The sequence below is a fragment of the Salvelinus alpinus genome, chromosome 8, assembly GCF_045679555.1.
Source record: "Salvelinus alpinus chromosome 8, SLU_Salpinus.1, whole genome shotgun sequence".
NCBI classification, from domain to species: domain Eukaryota; kingdom Metazoa; phylum Chordata; class Actinopteri; order Salmoniformes; family Salmonidae; genus Salvelinus; species Salvelinus alpinus.
In genome coordinates this window covers 20,931,490-20,952,244 of record NC_092093.1, presented here as the reverse complement: position 1 = coordinate 20,952,244, position 20,755 = coordinate 20,931,490, and the positions used below count along the sequence as shown (strand labels likewise).

General features: G+C 45.1%; 1 protein-coding gene and 1 pseudogene across 1 annotated transcript; one reads left to right on the top strand and one right to left on the bottom strand.

Annotated features, from left to right (window-relative positions):
* The first annotated feature begins 1,755 nt into the window (after positions 1-1,755).
* Positions 1,756-9,816, top strand: chgb (chromogranin B). Its single transcript, XM_071412949.1, has 7 exons — positions 1,756-1,977; positions 2,299-2,345; positions 2,470-2,563; positions 3,723-5,310; positions 5,476-5,608; positions 6,598-6,705; positions 9,358-9,816. Exons 1-7 carry the CDS (start codon positions 1,929-1,931, stop codon positions 9,439-9,441), a joined length of 2,103 nt encoding a protein of 700 aa, XP_071269050.1. The 5' UTR covers positions 1,756-1,928; the 3' UTR covers positions 9,442-9,816.
* A 58-nt stretch (positions 9,817-9,874) lies between these two features.
* On the bottom strand, positions 9,875-20,452 carry LOC139582704 (tRNA (adenine(58)-N(1))-methyltransferase non-catalytic subunit TRM6-like; annotated as a pseudogene).
* Between the last annotated feature and the right edge of the window lie 303 nt (positions 20,453-20,755).

Sequence of the window (20,755 nt, the reverse complement as noted above, 5' to 3'; positions counted from 1 at the left end):
TCTCTCTCTGTTTTTCTCTTTCTCCTCCCACCAACTCTCTCTATCTCTCTCTGCTTTTCTCTTTCTCCCCCACCAACTCTCTCTAGCTCTCTCTCTGCTTTTCTCTTTCTCCCCCGACCAACTCTCTCTCTCTCTGTTTTTCTCTTTCTCCCCCACCAACTCTCTCTTTCTTTCTCTTTCTCCCCCCACCAACTCTCTCTCTCGCTCTCTCTCTGTTTTTCTCTTTCTCCTCCCACCAACTCTCTCTCTCTCTGTTTTTCTCTTTCTCCCCCCACCAACTCTCTCTCTCTGTTTTTCTCTTTCTCCTCCCACCAACTCTCTATTTTTCTCTTTCTCCCCACCAACTCTCTCTTTCTCTCTCTCTCTCTCTCTCTCTGTTTTTCTCTTTCTCCTCCCACCAACTCTCTCTCTCTCTGTTTTCCTCTTTCTCCCCCACCAACTCTTTCTCTATATTTTTCTCTTTCTCCCCCACCAACTCTCTCTCACCCCTATCTTAAGCCCTAGATATTCATTGAACATGTAATATTGGTGCCATATAGATTCAGACTTGGCAGAACCATTAGTATATATCAAAAAGGAGGCTTCAACTATTGAAAACCAAGAGATCATCATCACATATCCAGCAAAACAGTATCACTACGAACCCCCACTCATTCTCCTGCCAACCAGCTCTGAATCATTTATGCTTCTCTTTTAAATGCGCTGGTGTTTTCACAACATTATCTCTCCTGATAGCCCTGAGCATGACTTCCTGTTTATTTTTGAAAAAATTGCACTAGTTTATTTGGTCGGCTAATTTATACGATATTAGATGATACGGAATGAGATATGAGAAAATCAATACATTAATTCAGTTAACAGGCATTCCATACAATGTGAACAGTGAACGTTAAGGAGTTGTTTATTTTAGAGTCAGCAAATGCTGTTGAATACCATTCAGTAACCATTGCCATTCTTTAGGCTACATGTGTGCAATATTGTAAACCCTGCCTACTGCACTATTGTCTCCTATGGAATTTTTACTGCTTACTTAAATGGCATGCTCTGATGAATTATTCAGATGGTTGGCTATATACTGAACATAGTGTCTCTGAAACGTATAAGACATACAGTACCAGTCAAAAGTTGACACACCTACTCATCCCAGGGTTTTTCTTTATTTTTTACTATTTTCCACATTGTAGAATAATAGTAAAGATATCAAAACAATGAAATAACACATATGGAATCATGTAGGAACCAAAAAAGTGTTAAACAAATCAAAATATATTTGATATTTGTGATTCTTCAAAGTAGCCACCCTTTCCCTTGATGACAGCTTTGCACACATGTAATAAGGATTGTGAAATGATAGTGTCATATTGAACATATATTTATTTATTCTATTGTGGCTTCTCCAGCTGTGAAGGCAATACTAACTTTGCTGATAGCTACTTACATGACACTTTGAAATGTTCTGGAGAGATGAAATGGTTTCTTTATTTCCTGGCCTGAACCTTTCTTTAATGAAGTTAAACTTCTTGTTTTGCACCCAATTCTGGGTTGCTGACCACTAGCCTGATGTAAATCCACTGACACAGCTTAGAATTGGGGTGCCAGTTGTTGCATTCCTCAAACCACTTTATTAAAACGACTGTTGACGTCTTGCTGTAGGCTATTGCCTTTTTAACTAGGATCTAATCTAATAATGACGCAGGTGACGTCCACATCCCTCCTACACCTCTTCCAGTTCAGTCCTGATATATGGTGTGCCTCCCTCTACTTCTCAAACTACAAGAGTCCAGCTACCGCAGCAGATCCCACACAAGCGCTCCTACACACGCGGATGGAGAACAGGAGCTGGCTTGGCGGTGATGTGTTTAGACTTTTTGCTTTATTTATCAGCTCTTTCTTAGGTCATTTCTACGGGGAGAAAATCTAAGTCTTCTATGATGAAACTTGTGTTTGTTTTTGCTGTGGTTGCGTATTTCTTTGCAGGTAAGCTATTGGTAAATTCAATGTGTTTCGTTGTGCGTGTACTGTAGGGGTTGCGTGTATTGTAGCGCGTTTCAGCACCACGGAGAGCGCCACTGCTTGAGAGAGAGAGAGAGAGAGAGAGAGAGAGTTGCATGCAGTAGTCAGTCATGCATTGTATGGTGCATTTTCTCTGTTAATCTTCTTGAGTAATGTTTTTATAATTGCTCATCTATATCGCATATTTATTTTGCAAAACTAAATGTAATGTAATATCATATAGTTATGGAGAAGATTTTTTCAACACAGAACCACATTCTGACCCATTTTGTCAATAATTTACAGAAAATCTATCACTTCCCGTTGGAAAAGAACGACAGCGAGAGGATGTGGTACGCAAAATGTTTTTCGTCTCTTGTTGGATAACTCATATTAAAAAGAAATAGCATTATTATATAACGGAAATTGCACTGTATGCTTTAATGTTGTGACAGGTTGCTTGTTACTGTTTTCTAGGTAACACGGTGCTTGGTTGAGGTCCTGTCCAAGGCGTTGACCAAACCTGACTCTCACCCTCTGGATCAGGAATGCAAAGATATTCTCAAAGCAGGCAAGTAGTCTTTACATGACTAATTGTTGTATTTCAAAGGCAGCATATAGGAAGGATTTTGAAAAGATAGCAATATATAATTTCATAAACGGTGAAAGCAATATGATGTCAGTGTTTGTTTACAAGACTGGAGTTAATGAACCTTGCACTTGCCTTTCATAAACTAACACGTGCACTTGACTCACCCATCCCCCGCCCCTCCACCAGCACTGACTTTGCTGATAGCTACTTTTTCGAGGGAAAATGTGGTTGTCCCAACTAGCTATTTTAAGATTAATGTACCAACTGTAAGTTGCTTGCATAAGAGCATCTGCTAAATGAATAAAATGTCAAATGTTGGTCTGCCATGATGCTACCAATAAATCACTTTTGCCTGTCTTTCTCTGTAATGTCAATGGAAATGAAGGAAAGGAGATGAGCAGATGAAGCTACTTTAGACTATTGAGATGCAGCCCCGTGTTGACTGGAGGCAGAGATGGTGAAAGAATGAGTACAACCAGAGATACCAGTACTGTATATAATGAGGAGATGGTCTTGTCTCCTCCCTAACAATGGGAGTCATTGTCCCAAAGGCTGGAAGGCAGGTGATCTGCTTATCGGTCTGCTTAATGCTGTATTCCTGTGTGGACAGATTTTTGACAGGAGTGGACCTTCTCGCTTGACAGTAATATTACACAGGGTTACTGTAGGTCATAGGACTCAGTGGGGCTTCGGCTAATACAGAGAACAGAGCTATAGAGCTACAACCTGGCAACCAGCTGAGGAGATATGAGTAGAGACACCTAAATTAGCATTTGCTTCTGTATTGATGGAAATTCTACTTAGCTGAATTTAAATATGCTATTATGGGAGACAGATATTGCCTGGGCTTTTCCCATATATTGTTGAGAGACATTTTACAATGGTCACCAAAATGAACTAATCAAGGGTCTATGAGTAGCTGATTAGTTGAATCAGGTGTCAGTGCAATGCTGGAAAAAAGTGCCAGTGCCTCCGAGTAGCTCTTCTGTCTCTGAAATGTTTGAATTGAGGGGGAACTTGCAGTGGGGCTTGAGTTGGACAACATGAGACAATGATAAAGTAGTAGACACTGTGGATATTGTCAACACATTATTGTATGCCCTTTGAGTGTCTCTTCTTCTTCCACCCCCTCCTACAGGTGCCCAACATGCTGCACCTGTGGAGAAGAAAAGTGATGAGGTGCTGACACATGAAGAGGGCAAAGAACATGAACCTGAGCCTGAGGCACCAGGGGCCGACGTGAAAGACATTGAGGACCTCCTGAAGTCTGTGGAGGAGAAGAGAGAGACACTGGAGGACGAAGATCGCAGCCAGGAGTCATGGGACCTCAACTACGAGAAGGAGAAAAGGATTTGGAAACCAACGCACAGGTATCATCATAAGAAACCCAATCACAAACGTGATGAGGAGGTTTCTGAAGAAGTGAGAGAAGAGCCAGAAGAGGAACGTAGTCAGGAATCCTGGAGTCTGGGCGATGAGAAGGAGAAGAGATATAGGCCTACCTATCGGTACACCCCAAAGAAACACCACAAACGAGACGAAGAGGGTTTAGAGGAAGAGAGAGAAGAGCCAGAAGAGGAACATAGTCAGGAATCCTGGAGTCTGGGCGATGAGAAGGAGAAGAGATATAGGCCTACCTATCGGTACACCCCAAAGAAACACTACAAACGAGATGAAGAGAGTTTAGAGGAAGAGAGAGAAGAGCCAGAAGAGGAACGTAGTCAGGAATCCTGGAGTCTGGGCGATGAGAAGGAGAAGAGATATAGGCCTACCTATCGGTACACCCCAAAGAAACACCACAAACGAGACGAAGAGGGTTTAGAGGAAGAGAGAGAAGAGCCAGAAGAGGAACGTAGTCAGGAATCCTGGAGTCTAGGCGATGAGAAGGAGAAGAGATATAGGCCTACCTATCGGTACACCCCAAAGAAACACCACAAACGAGACGAAGAGGGTTTAGAGGAAGAGAGAGAAGAGCCAGAAGAGGAACGTAGTCAGGAATCCTGGAGTCTGGGCGATGAGAAGGAGAAGAGATATAGGCCTACCTATCGGTACACCCCAAAGAAACACCAAAAACGAGATGAAGAAGACGAAGAGCGCAGTCAAGAGTCCTGGAGTCTGGGCGATGAGAAAGAGAAGAGAAAGGAGGATGATGAGGAAAGAAAGAAGAGGATTTGGAAACCCACCCATCGGTACCACCACAAGAAGCACCACAAACGCAGTGAAGATCCTTCAGAGGAAGAGGAGGAGGAGAAAGATAAGAGAATTTGGAAACCCACACACAGATATCACCACAAGAAACACCACAAACGAGGTGCTGACTCATCGGACGAGGAATCAGAAGAAAAGAGATCAGAAGAGTCAGAGGAAGAGGATAGAGAGAAGAGAATCTGGAAGCCCACACACAGATACCACCACAAAAAACACCACAAACGTGATGAGGAGCTTTCAGAAGAAGGGAGAGAGGAGCCAGATGAAGAACGCAGCCAAGAGTCCTGGAGTCTGGGTGATGGAAAGGAGAAGATAGAGGAGGATGAGGATGAGAGAGAGAAGAGGATTTGGAAACCAACTCACAGGTACCACCACAAGAAGCATCACAAACGCAATGGGGATTCCTCAGAGGAGGAAGACGAGGAACGAAGGAGCGATTCGGACGAACATGAGGAGGAGAAGAGGCATGGAGACGCCGAGAAGGATGAGAGACAGAGGGATAGGCAGGAGGCTCTGAGGTGTGTATCTATATATTCATATTTTTTCCAGGCTATAAATCTTCAACCATAACAATCTTTACCACAGGACATTTTAGACACATGCTTTTGAGACCAACGACTAGACTTAATCTGTGTCCGGGAAACCGGCACTGAGTATAGGTTGTGCTGGTGTTTGTGTGACAGGTACCTGGCAGAGAAGAGTCGTCTCCTGGGGGAGGGCGAGGTGTATGAGAAACGTTCTCCCTGGGCTTACAGAGGATACTACCACCCTGCCTGGTGGAAGAGAAGCATAGACCCACACACACCATTGCATAAGGTTTCTATGTACAACCTATTATAACCTACATTTTTAGACTGGACTACTGCTGTATTAGTTTGTATAGTTTGAGCTATTTTAATAATTTTTTTCAATCACTTTTATTGTTCTTTAATCGTTTATATATTAAGGTCCACTTTAAATGATGTTCAGTCCATAAAGGCTTCATAAAGCCTTCACAATGCCTTTATAAGCGCTACATAAATGTGTTACACAGCATCTATAACTGTATGTCATGCTTTATAAAGGGTTAATACATGTGGCATAACTGTGTGACATAATCACCAATGTCAAATGTGACATAACCCACTATGTCAAATGTGATATTAACATGTGCTTTATAAAGGGTGACATGTTGTGCTGAAGGAAGTCACGTTAGTCACGTTACACCTAATTTCCTTCCAAGACACTCTGTCCAAATACACGAAGATCTAGTGGACCAACACATAAACCTTCATTAGGGAAAGAGGTTGGGCCATCCTACAATTGTTTTAGAGTAATATAACATTTACAATTTAGCAGACGCTTTTATCCAAAGCGACTTAGTCATACGTGCATACAGTTTTATGTATGGGTGGTCCCGGGAATCAAACCCACTATCCTGGCGTTGCAATACTCTACCAAGATGGTTATAAATGCTTTGTGAAGCCTCAATTTAATATAATTCATAAAGCCTTTATTAAGCGATGCTTATGGCACCTTTTAAAAAGCACAGGTTTATGTCATATTTGACTTTGGTGGTTATGTCACACAGTTATGCCACATTTATGAACCCTTTATAGAGCATGACATACAGTTATAGATGATTGATTTGTGGCACATGTATGTAGTGTTCATGAAGGCTTTATGAAGCCTTTATAAGCTGCACCTAATTTAAAGCGGGATCTATATTAATCTATCATGATGCTTATCAATTGTTTCCAATTAGATTTTTAATTGTACAGAAATGTTTTAATACACTAAAGTGTGATGTGATTTGATTGGCTAAGATGGAGGAACTGGCGAAGTTGCTGACCTATAAGAATCACCAGCTGGCCAGCCAATCAGAGCCGGCGGACGAGGAAAAGAAGAGGAGCGTATCTCTAACCCCAGAGGAGGTAACATTTGAACATCACAAATAACCTTTATGAAACATGACACAAAACAATTCAATGGTGAATTACCATATCATAAGCCTCCTCTTAAACTTCTCAGAAAATATATCTTGAAAGATGACATATCACAAGGTTTTGGATGTTTCATGCTCTTAGACAGACACCACAATCCTGCTTTATATTGAAGTAAGAAAACCTTTTTCAAGCTATTAAAATGATGAACCAGTCCAATATTGGATGTTGCCCTCTCTGTAGTCTTCTGTGGGAAGAGATTCTACCCTCTCTGTAGTCTGCTGTGGGAAGAGACTCTAACCTCTCTGTAGTCTGCTGTGGGAAGAGACTAACCTCTCTGTAGTCTGCTGTGGGAAGAGACTACCCTCTCTGTAGTCTGCTGTGGGAAGTGACTATACCCTCTCTGTTACATAACCATGCAGAAGCCATATGTTTATCTCTAGGAGACCTGGCTCGGGTTGAGGCTTCACAACTCAAAATGAGCCGTGATATTCTAGAATGGAAACAGCCTGTGTGTGAATGAGCGCAGGTACAAATGCCTACAGAGAAAAGCCCTTTGACTCCAGGCATGTCTTCCTAGATAGTGGTGGTGGCTCACTAAGCAAATTAATAATGTAATGAATATATTATTCTGCAACTCTTGGGCACTGAGTCTTCACAGTGATGAGAGATAGTAGGCTAAACAAGAGATGTGTGTCCCTGAAAGAAATGGTGTCCTCTGCACTGTGGGATTCATCTGAAAGCAATAAAATTACAAGTTTAGAGAATGTGCATCTAGCTGCAGAGAAAAAGGCTGTTCTTTTTCCTCTCTCCCTCGCATGGTTTTCATGGCTGCAGCAGCGATTGCACCAAAACCTAAGTTATTACATCCCCTCACAACCCACCCCTATAAGAGCTGATAGAGAGTTTATACCCGGGCCGGCCACTATCATATCACCTGCTCTGGAGCGAGGAAATACAAATGGGGAGGGGGAGAATGGATGACTCTAGAGTATTATTTTTCATCCTGACAGTCTTCAGACTACACTGCAGCAGCATCCCCTACAATGGGACTCCGGTAGTGGGAATATCTACACTATTGACTGTATTAAGATCCAGGGAAAGCAGTGGCTAATTAAGGGGGGAGTCAGATTCCAGGAGCAAGGGGTTTAATTGAAAGGCTTGCACTTTTACAGAATAAATACCTATGTGTTCTTTCTTCCTTGGATGGAGGCCAAAATGAAGCTACACTGAACAAAAATAGAAATGCAACATTAACAATTTCAAAGATTTTCCTGAGTTACAATTCATATAACGGAATCCGTCAATTGAAATAAATAAATGTGTCCCTAATCTATGGATTTAGATGACTGGGAATACAGATATGCATCTGTTGGTCACAGAGACCTTAAAAAAGATAGGCGTGGATCAGAAAACCAGTCTGTTGATTGTGGTGCCTGGAATGTTGTCCCACTCCTCTTCAATGGCTGTGCGAAGTTTGCTGGATATTGGCGGGAACTGGAACACGCCGTCGTACAGGTTGATCCAGAGCGTCCCAAACATGCTCCATGGGTGACATGTCTGGGGAGTATGCAGGCTATGGAAGAACTGGGACATTTTCAGCTTCCAGGAATTGTGTACAGATCCTTGTGACATGGGGATGTGCATTATTATGCTAAAACATGAGGTGATGGCGGCAGATGAATGGCACGACAATGGACCTCAGGATCCCGTCACGGTATTTCTATGCATTCAAATTGCCATTGATAAAATGCAATTGTGTTGATGTCCGTAGTTTTATGCCTGCCCATACCATAACCCCACCGCCACCATGGGGTACTCTGTTCACAACATTGACATCAGAAAACATTTCCCACACGACGCCATACCCGCTGTTCGCCATCTGCCCGGTAAAGTTGAAACCGGGATTCATCCGTGAAGAGCACACTTCTCCAGTGTACCAGTGGCCATCAAAGGTCAGCATTTGTCCACTAGCGGGTTACGACGCCGAACTGCACTCAGGTCAAGACCCTGGTGAGGACAACGAGCACACAGATGAGCTTCCCTGAGACGATTTCTGACAGTTTGTGCAGAAATTCTTTGGCTGTGCGAACCCAGTTTCATCAGCTGTCCGGGTAGCTGGTCTCACACGATCCCACAGGAGAAGAAGCCGGATGTGGAGGTCCTGGGCTGGAGGTGGTTACGGTTGTGAGGCCGGTTGGACCTACTGCCGAATTCTCTCAAACGGCTTATGGTAGAGAAATTAACATTCAATTCTCTGGCAACAGCTCTGGTGGACATTCCTGCAGTCAGCATGCCAATTGCATGCTCCCTCAAAACTTGAGACATCTGTGGCAGTGTGTTGTGTGACAAAACTGCACATTTTAGTGTCCTTTTATTGTCCCCCAGCACAAGCTTCTTGATATGCCACACCTGTCAGGTGGATGGATTATCTTGGCAAAGGAGAAATGCTCGCGAAAAGGGATGTAAACAATTTTGTGCAGGAAGTTTTTTGTGCGTATGGAAAATTTCAGGGATCTTTTATTTCAACTCATGAAACATGGAACCAACACTTTACATGTTGCATTTATATTTGTGTTCAGTGTATTTAGCAGTAATAACGCTCTCTCTGTGTGTGTGTGTGTGTGTGTGTTGTGTTTTCAGGAGAAGGAGTTGGAGAACATAGCAGCTATGGACATGGAGCTACAGAAGATATCTCAGAAGATGCATGAGAACAGGAGTGACTAGATAGACAGGCAGAGGCATGCAGACAGGGATGCTAAGATACACAAGGTTAGGACACTGAGATAGTAACAAAAGACTAAAAAGAGAGCTGTAGACTTACCCGTCAGAGTTACGAAAAAGAAAAAAAAACATCCAAGAGCCTTGCTGCAAATTCTGCTGTGTTAACCTTTGTACCTGTGAAATGTTGATGTTCTCAAAAGAGACTGTTTAGTTCATATATAAGTATAATATAATAGTATAAAGATAAAGTAGATGCTTTGCTCATTTGTCCGGATATCTATATATTTAAAGTACGCATCACTGTTTTGTTCAAACTTTTGAATGGTTGTTTGTTCAGTCTGCATTTAATAAAATGTATTATTCTGGGACCAAAACTAACACGTATCTCAGGATTTTAATACCTCAGGAACGCAGTTGGTTATCAAGAGTAATAGTATTTTAACAGCACTGTATTTATTGAAATTCACACTAATGCAGCACAGTAAGGAGGCTGTGATAGCAAATGGCTGCTTTACATCATGGCACTTTCTGCTAAAAAAGTATAAAATACAAACAAAATGCTAGATTTGGGAGCTTAGAGCTTTGCAGAGCAGCTCCAGGGCTGAATAACAACCATGATCGTTTATAACTGGTAGCAGGAGGAGGGAGAGACATTTCAGTGATTCTATCCCCACCTCCACAAGTACATGTAAATCAAGTCATCAATGATTTAAATTAGACAAACTCTGGGCACCCCACAATAGTGTCATCCCCCTGTTGTCTCTGAGTTTCAGTCTCTTTGTGGCCGGCTCTTCTGCTGTAGTTGAGCCTGTCTTAGCTTTAGTCGTATCTGTAGTAACGGTCGTCCCGGAGAGGAGGTAACCCCCGCCCCACTCATCAGCAGCACAGGGTGCGTCCTGTTAGGCAACACCTACACACAGAGACAGTGAGGTCAGAGGTAGTGCTGCTATTACAAACATGGACGTTTCCACAGAGACAGTTGTACAGTTTGATGAGGCTTATACCTGGTAATGTCTGATCCAGGCAGGCTGACCGCTCCGCCTTGTTCCCTGACCTTTGTATAGCAATCTATCAGAGGCTGTGGGAGAGAGACAGACAGACAGAAAGAGACAGACAGAAAGAGACGGAAATGACAAGAGTTTAATAACAACACGACAGCGGTGAACACGACCGGGATGAACACGACCGGGGTGAACACGACCGGGGTGAACACGACAGCGGTGAACACGACCGGGGTGAACACGACCGGGGTGAACACGACAGCGGTGAACACGACCGGGGTGAACACGACCGGGGTGAACACGACAGCGGTGAACACGACAGCGGTGAACACGACCGGGGTGAACACGACCGGGGTGAACACGACCGGGGTGAACACGACAGCGGTGAACACGACAGCGGTGAACACGACCGGGGTGAACACGACCGGGGTGAACACGACAGCGGTGAACACGACCGGGGTGAACACGACAGCGGTGAACACGACCGGGGTAAACACGACAGCGGTGAACACGACAGCGGTGAACACGACCGGGGTGAACACGACCGGGGTGAACACGACCGGGGTGAACACGGCAGTACACTAGGGTCTACTAGAAAGAATAATAACAGTAATATGCTTATTAAATACACAACACACACATTAGCGCACACTAGGAAGCATACTAGAGAACACTCAGATGCATACCTATTTGTATTGAGAGTACACTACAAAGGGTTTGAAGGGGGCGAGGAACTTGAGGCCCAGTAGAACTGGACAGGTGTGGAACCGACTGGCTATCACCAACCTGAGGAGAAGAACCAGAGATATTATACTGTAGAACTGGACAGTAGAACTCTTTCACCTAACCAATTTGGTGAGATTAGTGAGTACTTCAAAAGGAGGGAGGATGGAAGAACCAGAGATATTATACTGTAGAACTGGACAGTAGAACTCTTTCACCTAACCAATTTGGTGAGATTAGTGAGTACTTCAAAGGAGGGAGGATGGAAGAAGGCCTGTTGAAAGTATTGGAACTCAGGTGTAGAGACATACTAGGGATGTAGACTACCTGGAAACATGAGTTTCCCCAATCCTCGACAAACCTATCAATAAACACAGGATCAGATGACATCTGCTGTAGCCCCAACATCAATCATCTTTAACTAGACATCTCACACCTATCTCACTTCGGATCAAGATTACTACTAAGCACTCCTGTTTTGTTCCTTGTGTTGACATGAAGATGTTAACATTGACATGTTTGACTAATTTCAGACAGTGCAAGACAACACCAACAGAGCAGAAACTAACTCATGTGTCAGGGGGATGTAATCTTAGTGCCAAAAAGCTGTTACACTGTTTATTACTGCTTATACATGTCTACTAACAGCCCATTAATGGTTTAGAGTTCACTCTGTAACTTAGTGTCATTAAAACAGAGGTGAGAGCGAGACAGAATAACAGACTCACCCGTCAGCGTTCCTCCCCTGCAGCAGCAGTTTCTTCCTCTGCTCCTCCATCTTCACCTTCTTCTCCTGGGCCTGAAACACAACATACAGTTGCTCTTCAATTGTACACCGTTGAAATCTTTGGAGCACACAAGCACCAGGAAGTGTGACAAATAACAGAGACAACTTGCTGCTTAACTATGTGTTGTCATACTCTGATCTCTCCGTTTCTCCCTCTCCTGTCTCTCCTTGTCCTCGGCAGGGTCTGTACTGGTACTAGTCTCCATGCTCCTGTCCTCTGTGTCTGGGCTGCCTTCTGCTTTCTCTGGGTCAGGTTGGACTTGTCTCCATTGGCCTGTCCAGCATCTAGAGTTGTGACAATACATCAATCAATTCAATAGAATAGACAGTATAGCATTGTTGGTCTGTCAAAGGATTATATTCCACACACCCACGTCTATGTCTTTGGCCTCCGTGTCCAGTGTCCCTGCCAGCAGTGCGTTGACATGACAGATGGGAAACTCATGGAGCGTATCGTGGAAGTGGGAGGGGAAGCCAAAGCTCTCTACCCCCGCCCTCTCAGGACCTCCTCCTGGGTACATCTGCACCACTGACCCATAGCCTGGAGGAGAGAGACACAAGATTGAGGAGTCTGTTCGGGTGTCTCCAGATGAACGCAACATTACAGGACGTTCCGATAGAATTGACATCAAATGTTGACTGTTGACATACTTGTGGTTATGTAGTGTATGTGGACACCTGCTCATTGAACATCTCATTCCAAAATCATGGTCATTAATATGGAGTTGGTCCCCCTGTTGCTGCTATAACAGCCTCCACTCCTCTGGGAAGGCTTTCCACTAGATGTTGGAACATTGCTGCAGGGACTTCCATTCAGCCACAAGATCATTAGTGAGGTCAGGCACTGATGTTGGGCGATTTGGCCTGACTTGCAGTCGGCGTTCCAATTCATCCCAAAGGTGTTCGATGGGGTTGAGGTCAGGGCTCTATGCAGGCCAGTCAAGTTCTTCCACATCGATCTCGACAAACCATTTCTGTATGGACCTCGCTTTGTGCACAGAGGCATTGTCATGCTGAAACAGGAAAAGGCCTTCCCCAAACTGTTGAAACAAAGTTGGAAGCACAGAATCATCTAGAATGTCATTGTATGCTGTGGCGTTAAGATTTCCCTTCACTGGCCTAGTCCGAACCATGAAAAACAGCCTCAGACCATTATTCCTCCTCCACCAAACTTTACAGTTGGCACTATGCATTCAGGCAGGTAGCATTCTCCTGGCATCTGCCAAACCCAGATTCGTCCGTCGGACTGCCAGATGGTGAAGCGTGATTTCTCACTCCAGAGAACACGTTTCCACTGCTCAAGAGTCCAATGGCGGTGAGCTTTACACCACTCCAGCTTCCGTTCTGTGAGCTTGTGTGGCCTACCACTTCGCGGCTGAGCCGTTGTTGCTCCTTGATGATTCTACTTCACAATGACAGCACTTACAGTTGACTGGGGCAGCTCTAGTAGGGCAGAAACTTGTTGGAATGGTGACATTGTACTGTTTCAAGTTGAAGTGATTTTTTATTATAATGCAGTTGATTGGCGAAGATGACAAACATTATATTAATGGTGCTACACATACAATTTCTGCCCTATGTGGAAGCTAGGTGAATTGCAATGGCACTAGGCTGCATTTAAACCACACATTAAACCACATTCCCCTGTAACATGGCAGAGACTCACTCTTGAGCCTTTTACTTTCGGTTTTGGTCCACCAGCTTAAAACAGCTGTAAAAAATTATTTTACAATGATTCCCTACACCAGGGACGGGCAACTGGCGGCCCCTCTTTTGAAGGCCCTCGGATCAATCCCCCCCCAAAAAAGTAGACTACACAAGGTGCAAATGTGGTTGTGCATCAGCAGTTTTACTATTGTTATCTCAGTCAGTGATTAGCCCATGTCAGCAAAACATTTTTAGTTTGCCAAGTAAGTTTAGCGGCCTGCTATATAGACTTATTATCATGGCCAAATTACCAGCCGGGGGCCCTCCATTGATTTTGACAAAATGTGTAACATTGCAGCAAACGGCAACATTTGCTCTACACCCCATGATAAAATGTGTAGATTTGCACAAAATGTACTCTAAAACGTAAAAATATATATAATATATATATATCTCCTCTGTGAATAGGGGGACCACTAAGATGTTTTGGTCGCAATGGGATTTTCTGTGGCCCCCACCCCGATCAAAGATCCCTGCCCTACACTATTCAGTGCTGAAATGGAGCGAGCAGTGTAGGATTTTAGCATTCTGGATTTCTACATTGGCCACGTTTTCCACTGATTTCCACTTGATAACACAGTCAAAGTCAGAACAGCTTTCCCATTTTGACAACAGATGGTGCTCCGGCGGGAGAAATTGATAGGCGAATATCACAGCCAATCACAACATTGGCGGGTCAGTAATATCGAAACACTATCATTCCACTATTACTGCAGATATATTATGGACATTTTCTAAAATTACATTGCAAAAATTCGAAGAAATCCCGTGTAGCACCTTAAAGCAAGACATTCATACGAGCCTTACAATCCAATTATAATACAAAAGTCGTGTGAAATTCACTCATAATCAACATGTAAATGGAGGCTTTTTTTCTTGCGGTCCATAAGAACTCTCCCGTGTTTTCCTCCCCGGTGGGGAAATTGTGAATAGCGACTCAGACTACAGCAGTCAGAGCATGGTCAACATAGACAGGGAACAAAACAGCTTGCCACAGAGCAGACATGATTCATAAGTCATGCAGAATAAGGCATCATGTGTGCGTTCGATATGGCACCCTATTCCCTATATAGTGCACTACTTTTGAGGCTCTGGTCAAACGTACTACACTATATAAAGAATATCGTTCCATTTCGGATGCAGGTCACAACAGCTCTATCCATATTTCCAGACATGGTATTTCTATAGTCCAGTTACCTCCCATCCTCTCCATGACGGCCCCCAGCACCAGTCCAGCACAGGTCTCAAACACCAGCACCTTACCGCCTGCATGGATGTTGCCCAGAGTTAACATCTGGGCTAGGGTGTCGTACCGCAGGCAGCTGGAGGAGAAGAGGCAGACAGTCCGGGTTTTCCTGACCGTGTGACCTAGCCAGAAAAACCATCAGGCCCTACGAGTGACTGTCCCTCTGGTGATCTAACTCACCATATCTTCCCTGGTTCTCTGCCGTGATACATCATAGCCAGGATACAACAAGAGGGCCTTAGGACCATCACACTGTTCTCATACCTGGAGGGAACAGAACACAAGACATTCAGAACCCACAAAGCTCATTTCATTCATCACTAACCCTGGTCCTGGAGTGTACAGGCCTACATTCCTCAGACTCACTTTATCTTGATGTATTTCTCTTGTGCAAACTCAGCCTTGTCCCTGAACGTCCTACTGTTCTCTATCAGCTGCTAGACTATTTCCTGAGGAGTGGAGAGAGGAGAAAGAGGAACATCAGCAACATACACAAAACTTTCAACATATATACATATATTTACTACCGGTACTGTTGTGGTATTTTGTGTAAAGCAATTCTAAACAAAATATTTACACAGCACAGTACACATATAGACGTGTCGTTTAAATTGGATTAATATATATTTTTGATCCCCTGAGGAAGAAATGACAACTACTCCACATATGTCCAGAAGTACATGTACCCGTACCTTCAGACCTTGCTCTGTGAGGGTCTCAATGTCATCTCTGAAAAAAAGGGGACATTAAGGTGAAGCAGTCCTCTAAAGACACAAAAGACAATAATACAAGAAACAACACTTCTATTGCCTCTCCCTCTACGATACGCACTTCCGGTTTGGTTTGGAGCGAGTAGTTGCATTCCGCTTTGCTCCACAGGTAGTATTACAGGTAGTATTACATTTCATTTCATTACAGTACAACAGTTTGATTTGTTTGATCTTAGCTGGCTACATAGCCGTCTTTGTATCCAAGATAATTGTGTAGTCTAGAGTAATTGTCGAGGTTACCTAGCCAGTTAGAGGTTACCTAGCCAGCTACACTTTCAAACAAAGTCAACAACGCAGCCACTGCTAGCTAGCCTATTTCACCAGCCAGCAGTACTATATCATTTTAGTCAATAAGATTTTTTGCAACGTAAGCTTAACTTTCTGAACATTCGAGACGTGTAGTCCACTTGTCATTCCAATCTCCTTTGCATTAGCGTAGCCTCTTCTGTAGCCTGTCAACTATGTGTCTGTCTATCCCTGTTCTCTCCTCTCTGCACAGACCATACAAACGCTTCACACCGCGTGGCCGCTGCTACTCTAACCTGGTGGTCCCAGCGCGCACGACCCACGTGGAGTTCCAGGTCTCAGGCAGCCTCTGGAACTGCCGATCTGCGGCCAACAAGGCAGAGTTCATCTCAGCCTATGCTTCCCTCCAGTCCCTCGACTTCTTGGCACTGACGGAAACATGGATTACCACTGATAACACTGCTACTCCTACTGCTCTCTCCTCGTCTGCCCACGTGTTCTCGCACACCCCGAGAGCTTCTGGTCAGCGGGGTGGTGGCACTGGGATCCTCATCTCTCCCAAGTGGACATTCTCTCTTTCTCCCCTGACCCATCTGTCTATCGCCTCCTTTGAATTCCATGCTGTCACAGTTACCAGCCCTTTCAAGCTTAACATCCTTATCATTTATCGCCCTCCAGGTTCCCTTGGAGAGTTCATCAATGAGCTTGACGCCCTGATAAGTTCCTTTCCTGAGGATGGCTCACCTCTCACAGTTCTGGGTGACTTTAACCTCCCCACGTCTACCTTTGACTCATTCCTCTCTGCCTCCTTCTTTCCACTCCTCTCCTCTTTTGACCTCACCCTCTCACCTTCCCCCCCTACTCACAAGGCAGGCAATACGCTTGACCTCATCTTTACTAGATGCTGTTCTTCCACTAATCTCATTGCAACTCCCCTCCAAGTCTCCGACCACTACCTTGTATCCTTTTCCCTCTCGCTCTCATCCAACACTTCCCACACTGCCCCTACTCGGATGGTATCGCGCCGTCCCAACCTTCGCTCTCTCTCCCCCGCTACTCTCTCCTCTTCCATCCTATCATCTCTTCCCTCTGCTCAAACCTATCTCCTGATTCTGCCTCCTCAACCCTCCTCTCCTCCCTTTCTGCATCCTTTGACTCTCTATGTCCCCTATCCTCCAGGCCGGCTCGGTCCTCCCCTCCTGCTCCGTGGCTCGACGACTCATTGCGAGCTCACAGAACAGGGCTCCGGGCAGCCGAGCGGAAATGGAGGAAAACTCGCCTCCCTGCGGACCTGGCATCCTTTCACTCCCTCCTCTCTACATTCTCCTCTTCTGTCTCTGCTGCTAAAGCCAATTTCTACCACTCTAAATTCCAAGCATCTGCCTCTAACCCTAGGAAGCTCTTTGCCACCTTCTCCTCCCTCCTGAATCCTCCTCCCCCTCCTCCCCCCTCCTCCCTCTCTGCTGATGACTTTGTCAACCATTTTGAAAAGAAGGTCGACGACATCCGATCCTCGTTTGCTAAGTCAAACGACACCGCTGGTTCTGCTCACACTGCCCTACCCTGTGCTTTGACCTCTTTCTCCCCTCTCTCTCCAGATGAAATCTCGCGTCTTGTGACGGCCGGCCGCCCAACAACCTGCCCGCTTGACCCTATCCCCTCCTCTCTTCTCCAGACCATTTCCGGAGACCTTCTCCCTTACCTCACCTCGCTCATCAACTCATCCTTGACCGCTGGCTACGTCCCTTCCGTCTTCAAGAGAGCGAGAGTTGCACCCCTTCTGAAAAAACCTACACTCGATCCCTCCGATGTCAACAACTACAGACCAGTATCCCTTCTTTCTTTTCTCTCCAAAACTCTTGAACGTGCCGTCCTTGGCCAGCTCTCCTGCTATCTCTCTCAGAATGACCTTCTTGATCCAAATCAGTCAGGTTTCAAGACTAGTCATTCAACTGAGACTGCTCTTCTCTGTGTCACGGAGGCGCTCCGCACTGCTAAAGCTAACTCTCTCTCCTCTGCTCTCATCCTTCTAGACCTATCGGCTGCCTTTGATACTGTGAACCATCAGATCCTCCTCTCCACCCTCTCCGAGCTGGGCATCTCCGGCGCGGCCCACGCTTGGATTGCGTCCTACCTGACAGGTCGCTCCTACCAGGTGGCGTGGCGAGAATCTGTCTCCGCACCACGTGCTCTCACCACTGGTGTCCCCCAGGGCTCTGTTCTAGGCCCTCTCCTATTCTCGCTATACACCAAGTCACTTGGCTCTGTCATATCCTCACATGGTCTCTCCTATCATTGCTATGCAGACGACACACAATTAATCTTCTCCTTTCCCCCCTCTGATAACCAGGTGGTGAATCGCATCTCTGCATGTCTGGCAGACATATCAGTGTGGATGACGGATCACCACCTCAAGCTGAACCTCGGCAAGACGGAGCTGCTCTTCCTCCCGGGGAAGGACTGCCCGTTCCATGATCTCGCCATCACGGTTGACAACTCCATTGTGTCCTCCTCCCAGAGTGCTAAGAACCTTGGCGTGATCCTGGACAACACCCTGTCGTTCTCAACTAACATCAAGGCGGTGACCCGTTCCTGTAGGTTCATGCTCTACAACAGTACGACCCTGCCTCACGCAGGAAGCGGCGCAGGTCCTAATCCAGGCACTTGTCATCTCCCGTCTGGATTACTGCAACTCGCTGTTGGCTGGGCTCCCTGCCTGTGCCATTAAACCCCTACAACTCATCCAGAACGCCGCAGCCCGTCTGGTGTTCAACTTTCCCAAGTTCTCTCACGTCACCCCGCTCCTCCGCTCTCTCCACTGGCTTCCAGTTGAAGCTCGCATCCGCTACAAGACCATGGTGCTTGCCTACGGAGCTGTGAGGGGAACGGCACCTCCGTACCTTCAGGCTCTGATCAGGCCCTACACCCAAACAAGGGCACTGCGTTCATCCACCTCTGGCCTGCTCGCCTCCCTACCTCTGAGGAAGTACAGTTCCCGCTCAGCCCAGTCAAAACTGTTCGCTGCTCTGGCACCCCAATGGTGGAACAAACTCCCTCACGACGCCAGGTCAGCGGAGTCAATCACCACCTTCCGGAGACACCTGAAACCCCACCTCTTTAAGGAATACCTAGGATAGGATAAAGTAATCCTTCTAACCCCCCCCCCTTAAAAGAGTTAGATGCACTATTGTAAAGTGGTTGTTCCACTGGATATCATAAGGTGAATGCACCAATTTGTAAGTCGCTCTGGATAAGAGCGTCTGCTAAATGACTTAAATGTAAATGTAAATGTAAATCTCTGGTGAGGTTCTGTGATTTCCCATCGTCCTGAATGTTCCGGTTGTCTGACCCTGCTTCCTTGGCATCTACAGGGACGCACAGAAACAAGAAACAGACATCAACTCTGCACCTGGACAACTGAATCCATATCTGAATTAGAGAATGGAAATAGATGTTGTTTGGTAGGTAGGTATCTGCAAAGCTCTCGATGCGTTTAGGTTTCCGTGGCTGTAGTGTCCCACCATTCACAACTTCAAAGGTGGTCCCATACAACTCCTCTACTGCATTGTCCAGGAAGAACCACTGCTTCTCAAAGACTGTTTTCCTGGGGTTGCAAGACAAGTCAGATCACTTCAATAAACCCACAGTGAGTCCACTATGATCCACTACACAACCGCCAATATGTCCTCCAGCTTCAAGCTGGCATCATGACATTCTCTTCTACAAATGAATGTTAAGTTACCTGGCTGAGTATCCTACTCCTAGTTAGCTAGAAAGCAATAATGGTAAGAGTGCAATACTAATCAACAAGGCATAGCTTGCATGTTAGTAGTACAGGCAAATGTTTGACCTGACTGTCAAGCATTGTTAGCTAATGTTGATAAAACGTTTACTGGAGACAGGAGATCAAGTTGAGACATAGGACGAGGTGGATATTTGTATAATAAGGCAGTTTATTCACAGGTAAAAATATCTTAGTAAATCGTGCAGCACGGCCCCTTCTGTCTGACTCGTATGGAATCGTCGGAAAAGAGCGTGCTCTAAACAGTTTGTACTGGTTATATAGGCAACAAGCAAAGTAGGTTGATCTTGTAGTCTGGCCTTCCGATTGGTCGATCTGGGTCGTGGGTAGTCCTGTCCGGGCCTGATGTCGACGTTCCATTGGCTCTTCACACAGTTCTTTGTCTTAAAGTCCCACCCTTGAGCAGAATGCATGTGCGCCTGTTTTAACAGGGGCCTATTCATGGGGGAGGGGAGTGTGTGTGGGTCTGTGGTTATTTATAAGGGTACAAAGTGTGGGGGTATAGTGGGGGATGGGTGCATGTTGTGCCAAGTATAGCTTGTGTTGAGAAGTTGTTAAAACAAGTTACCAGTATCCATTACATTTTCTTACACTAATGCAAACCAATAGCACAGTTGTGTAAAGACTCACTTTTTCTCTTGAATCCACAGCTTTGTAGATGTCTCCCCGTTTCAGTACAACGAAGTCACTCTCATTCACTCTGTGCTGGGAGTCATCTTCATTGTCCGTCATTAGAAAGCTTGTCCTGGCTTATTAGCCAGCTGAATAGTAAATTCGACTTTTGAAACTATACTATGAGTTTTTAATCACCAAAGATAACAGTAAAGTATTAATTATTTTTTGGAGGTCGCCTATTCAATTATCTAACCCACGTGCTAGTTTTTGTTTTTTATTAGCATTCAGGACGATTAGTCAATAGCAGAAAAATCAATCGCTCACCGTACTCGGCTCTGATTGGCTTATTTGCTGTACGTAAAGCGTATCCGCCAATGGTAGAGAAGTGCTAGAATTTTCTAGGTTCTGATAGGTAAGTCT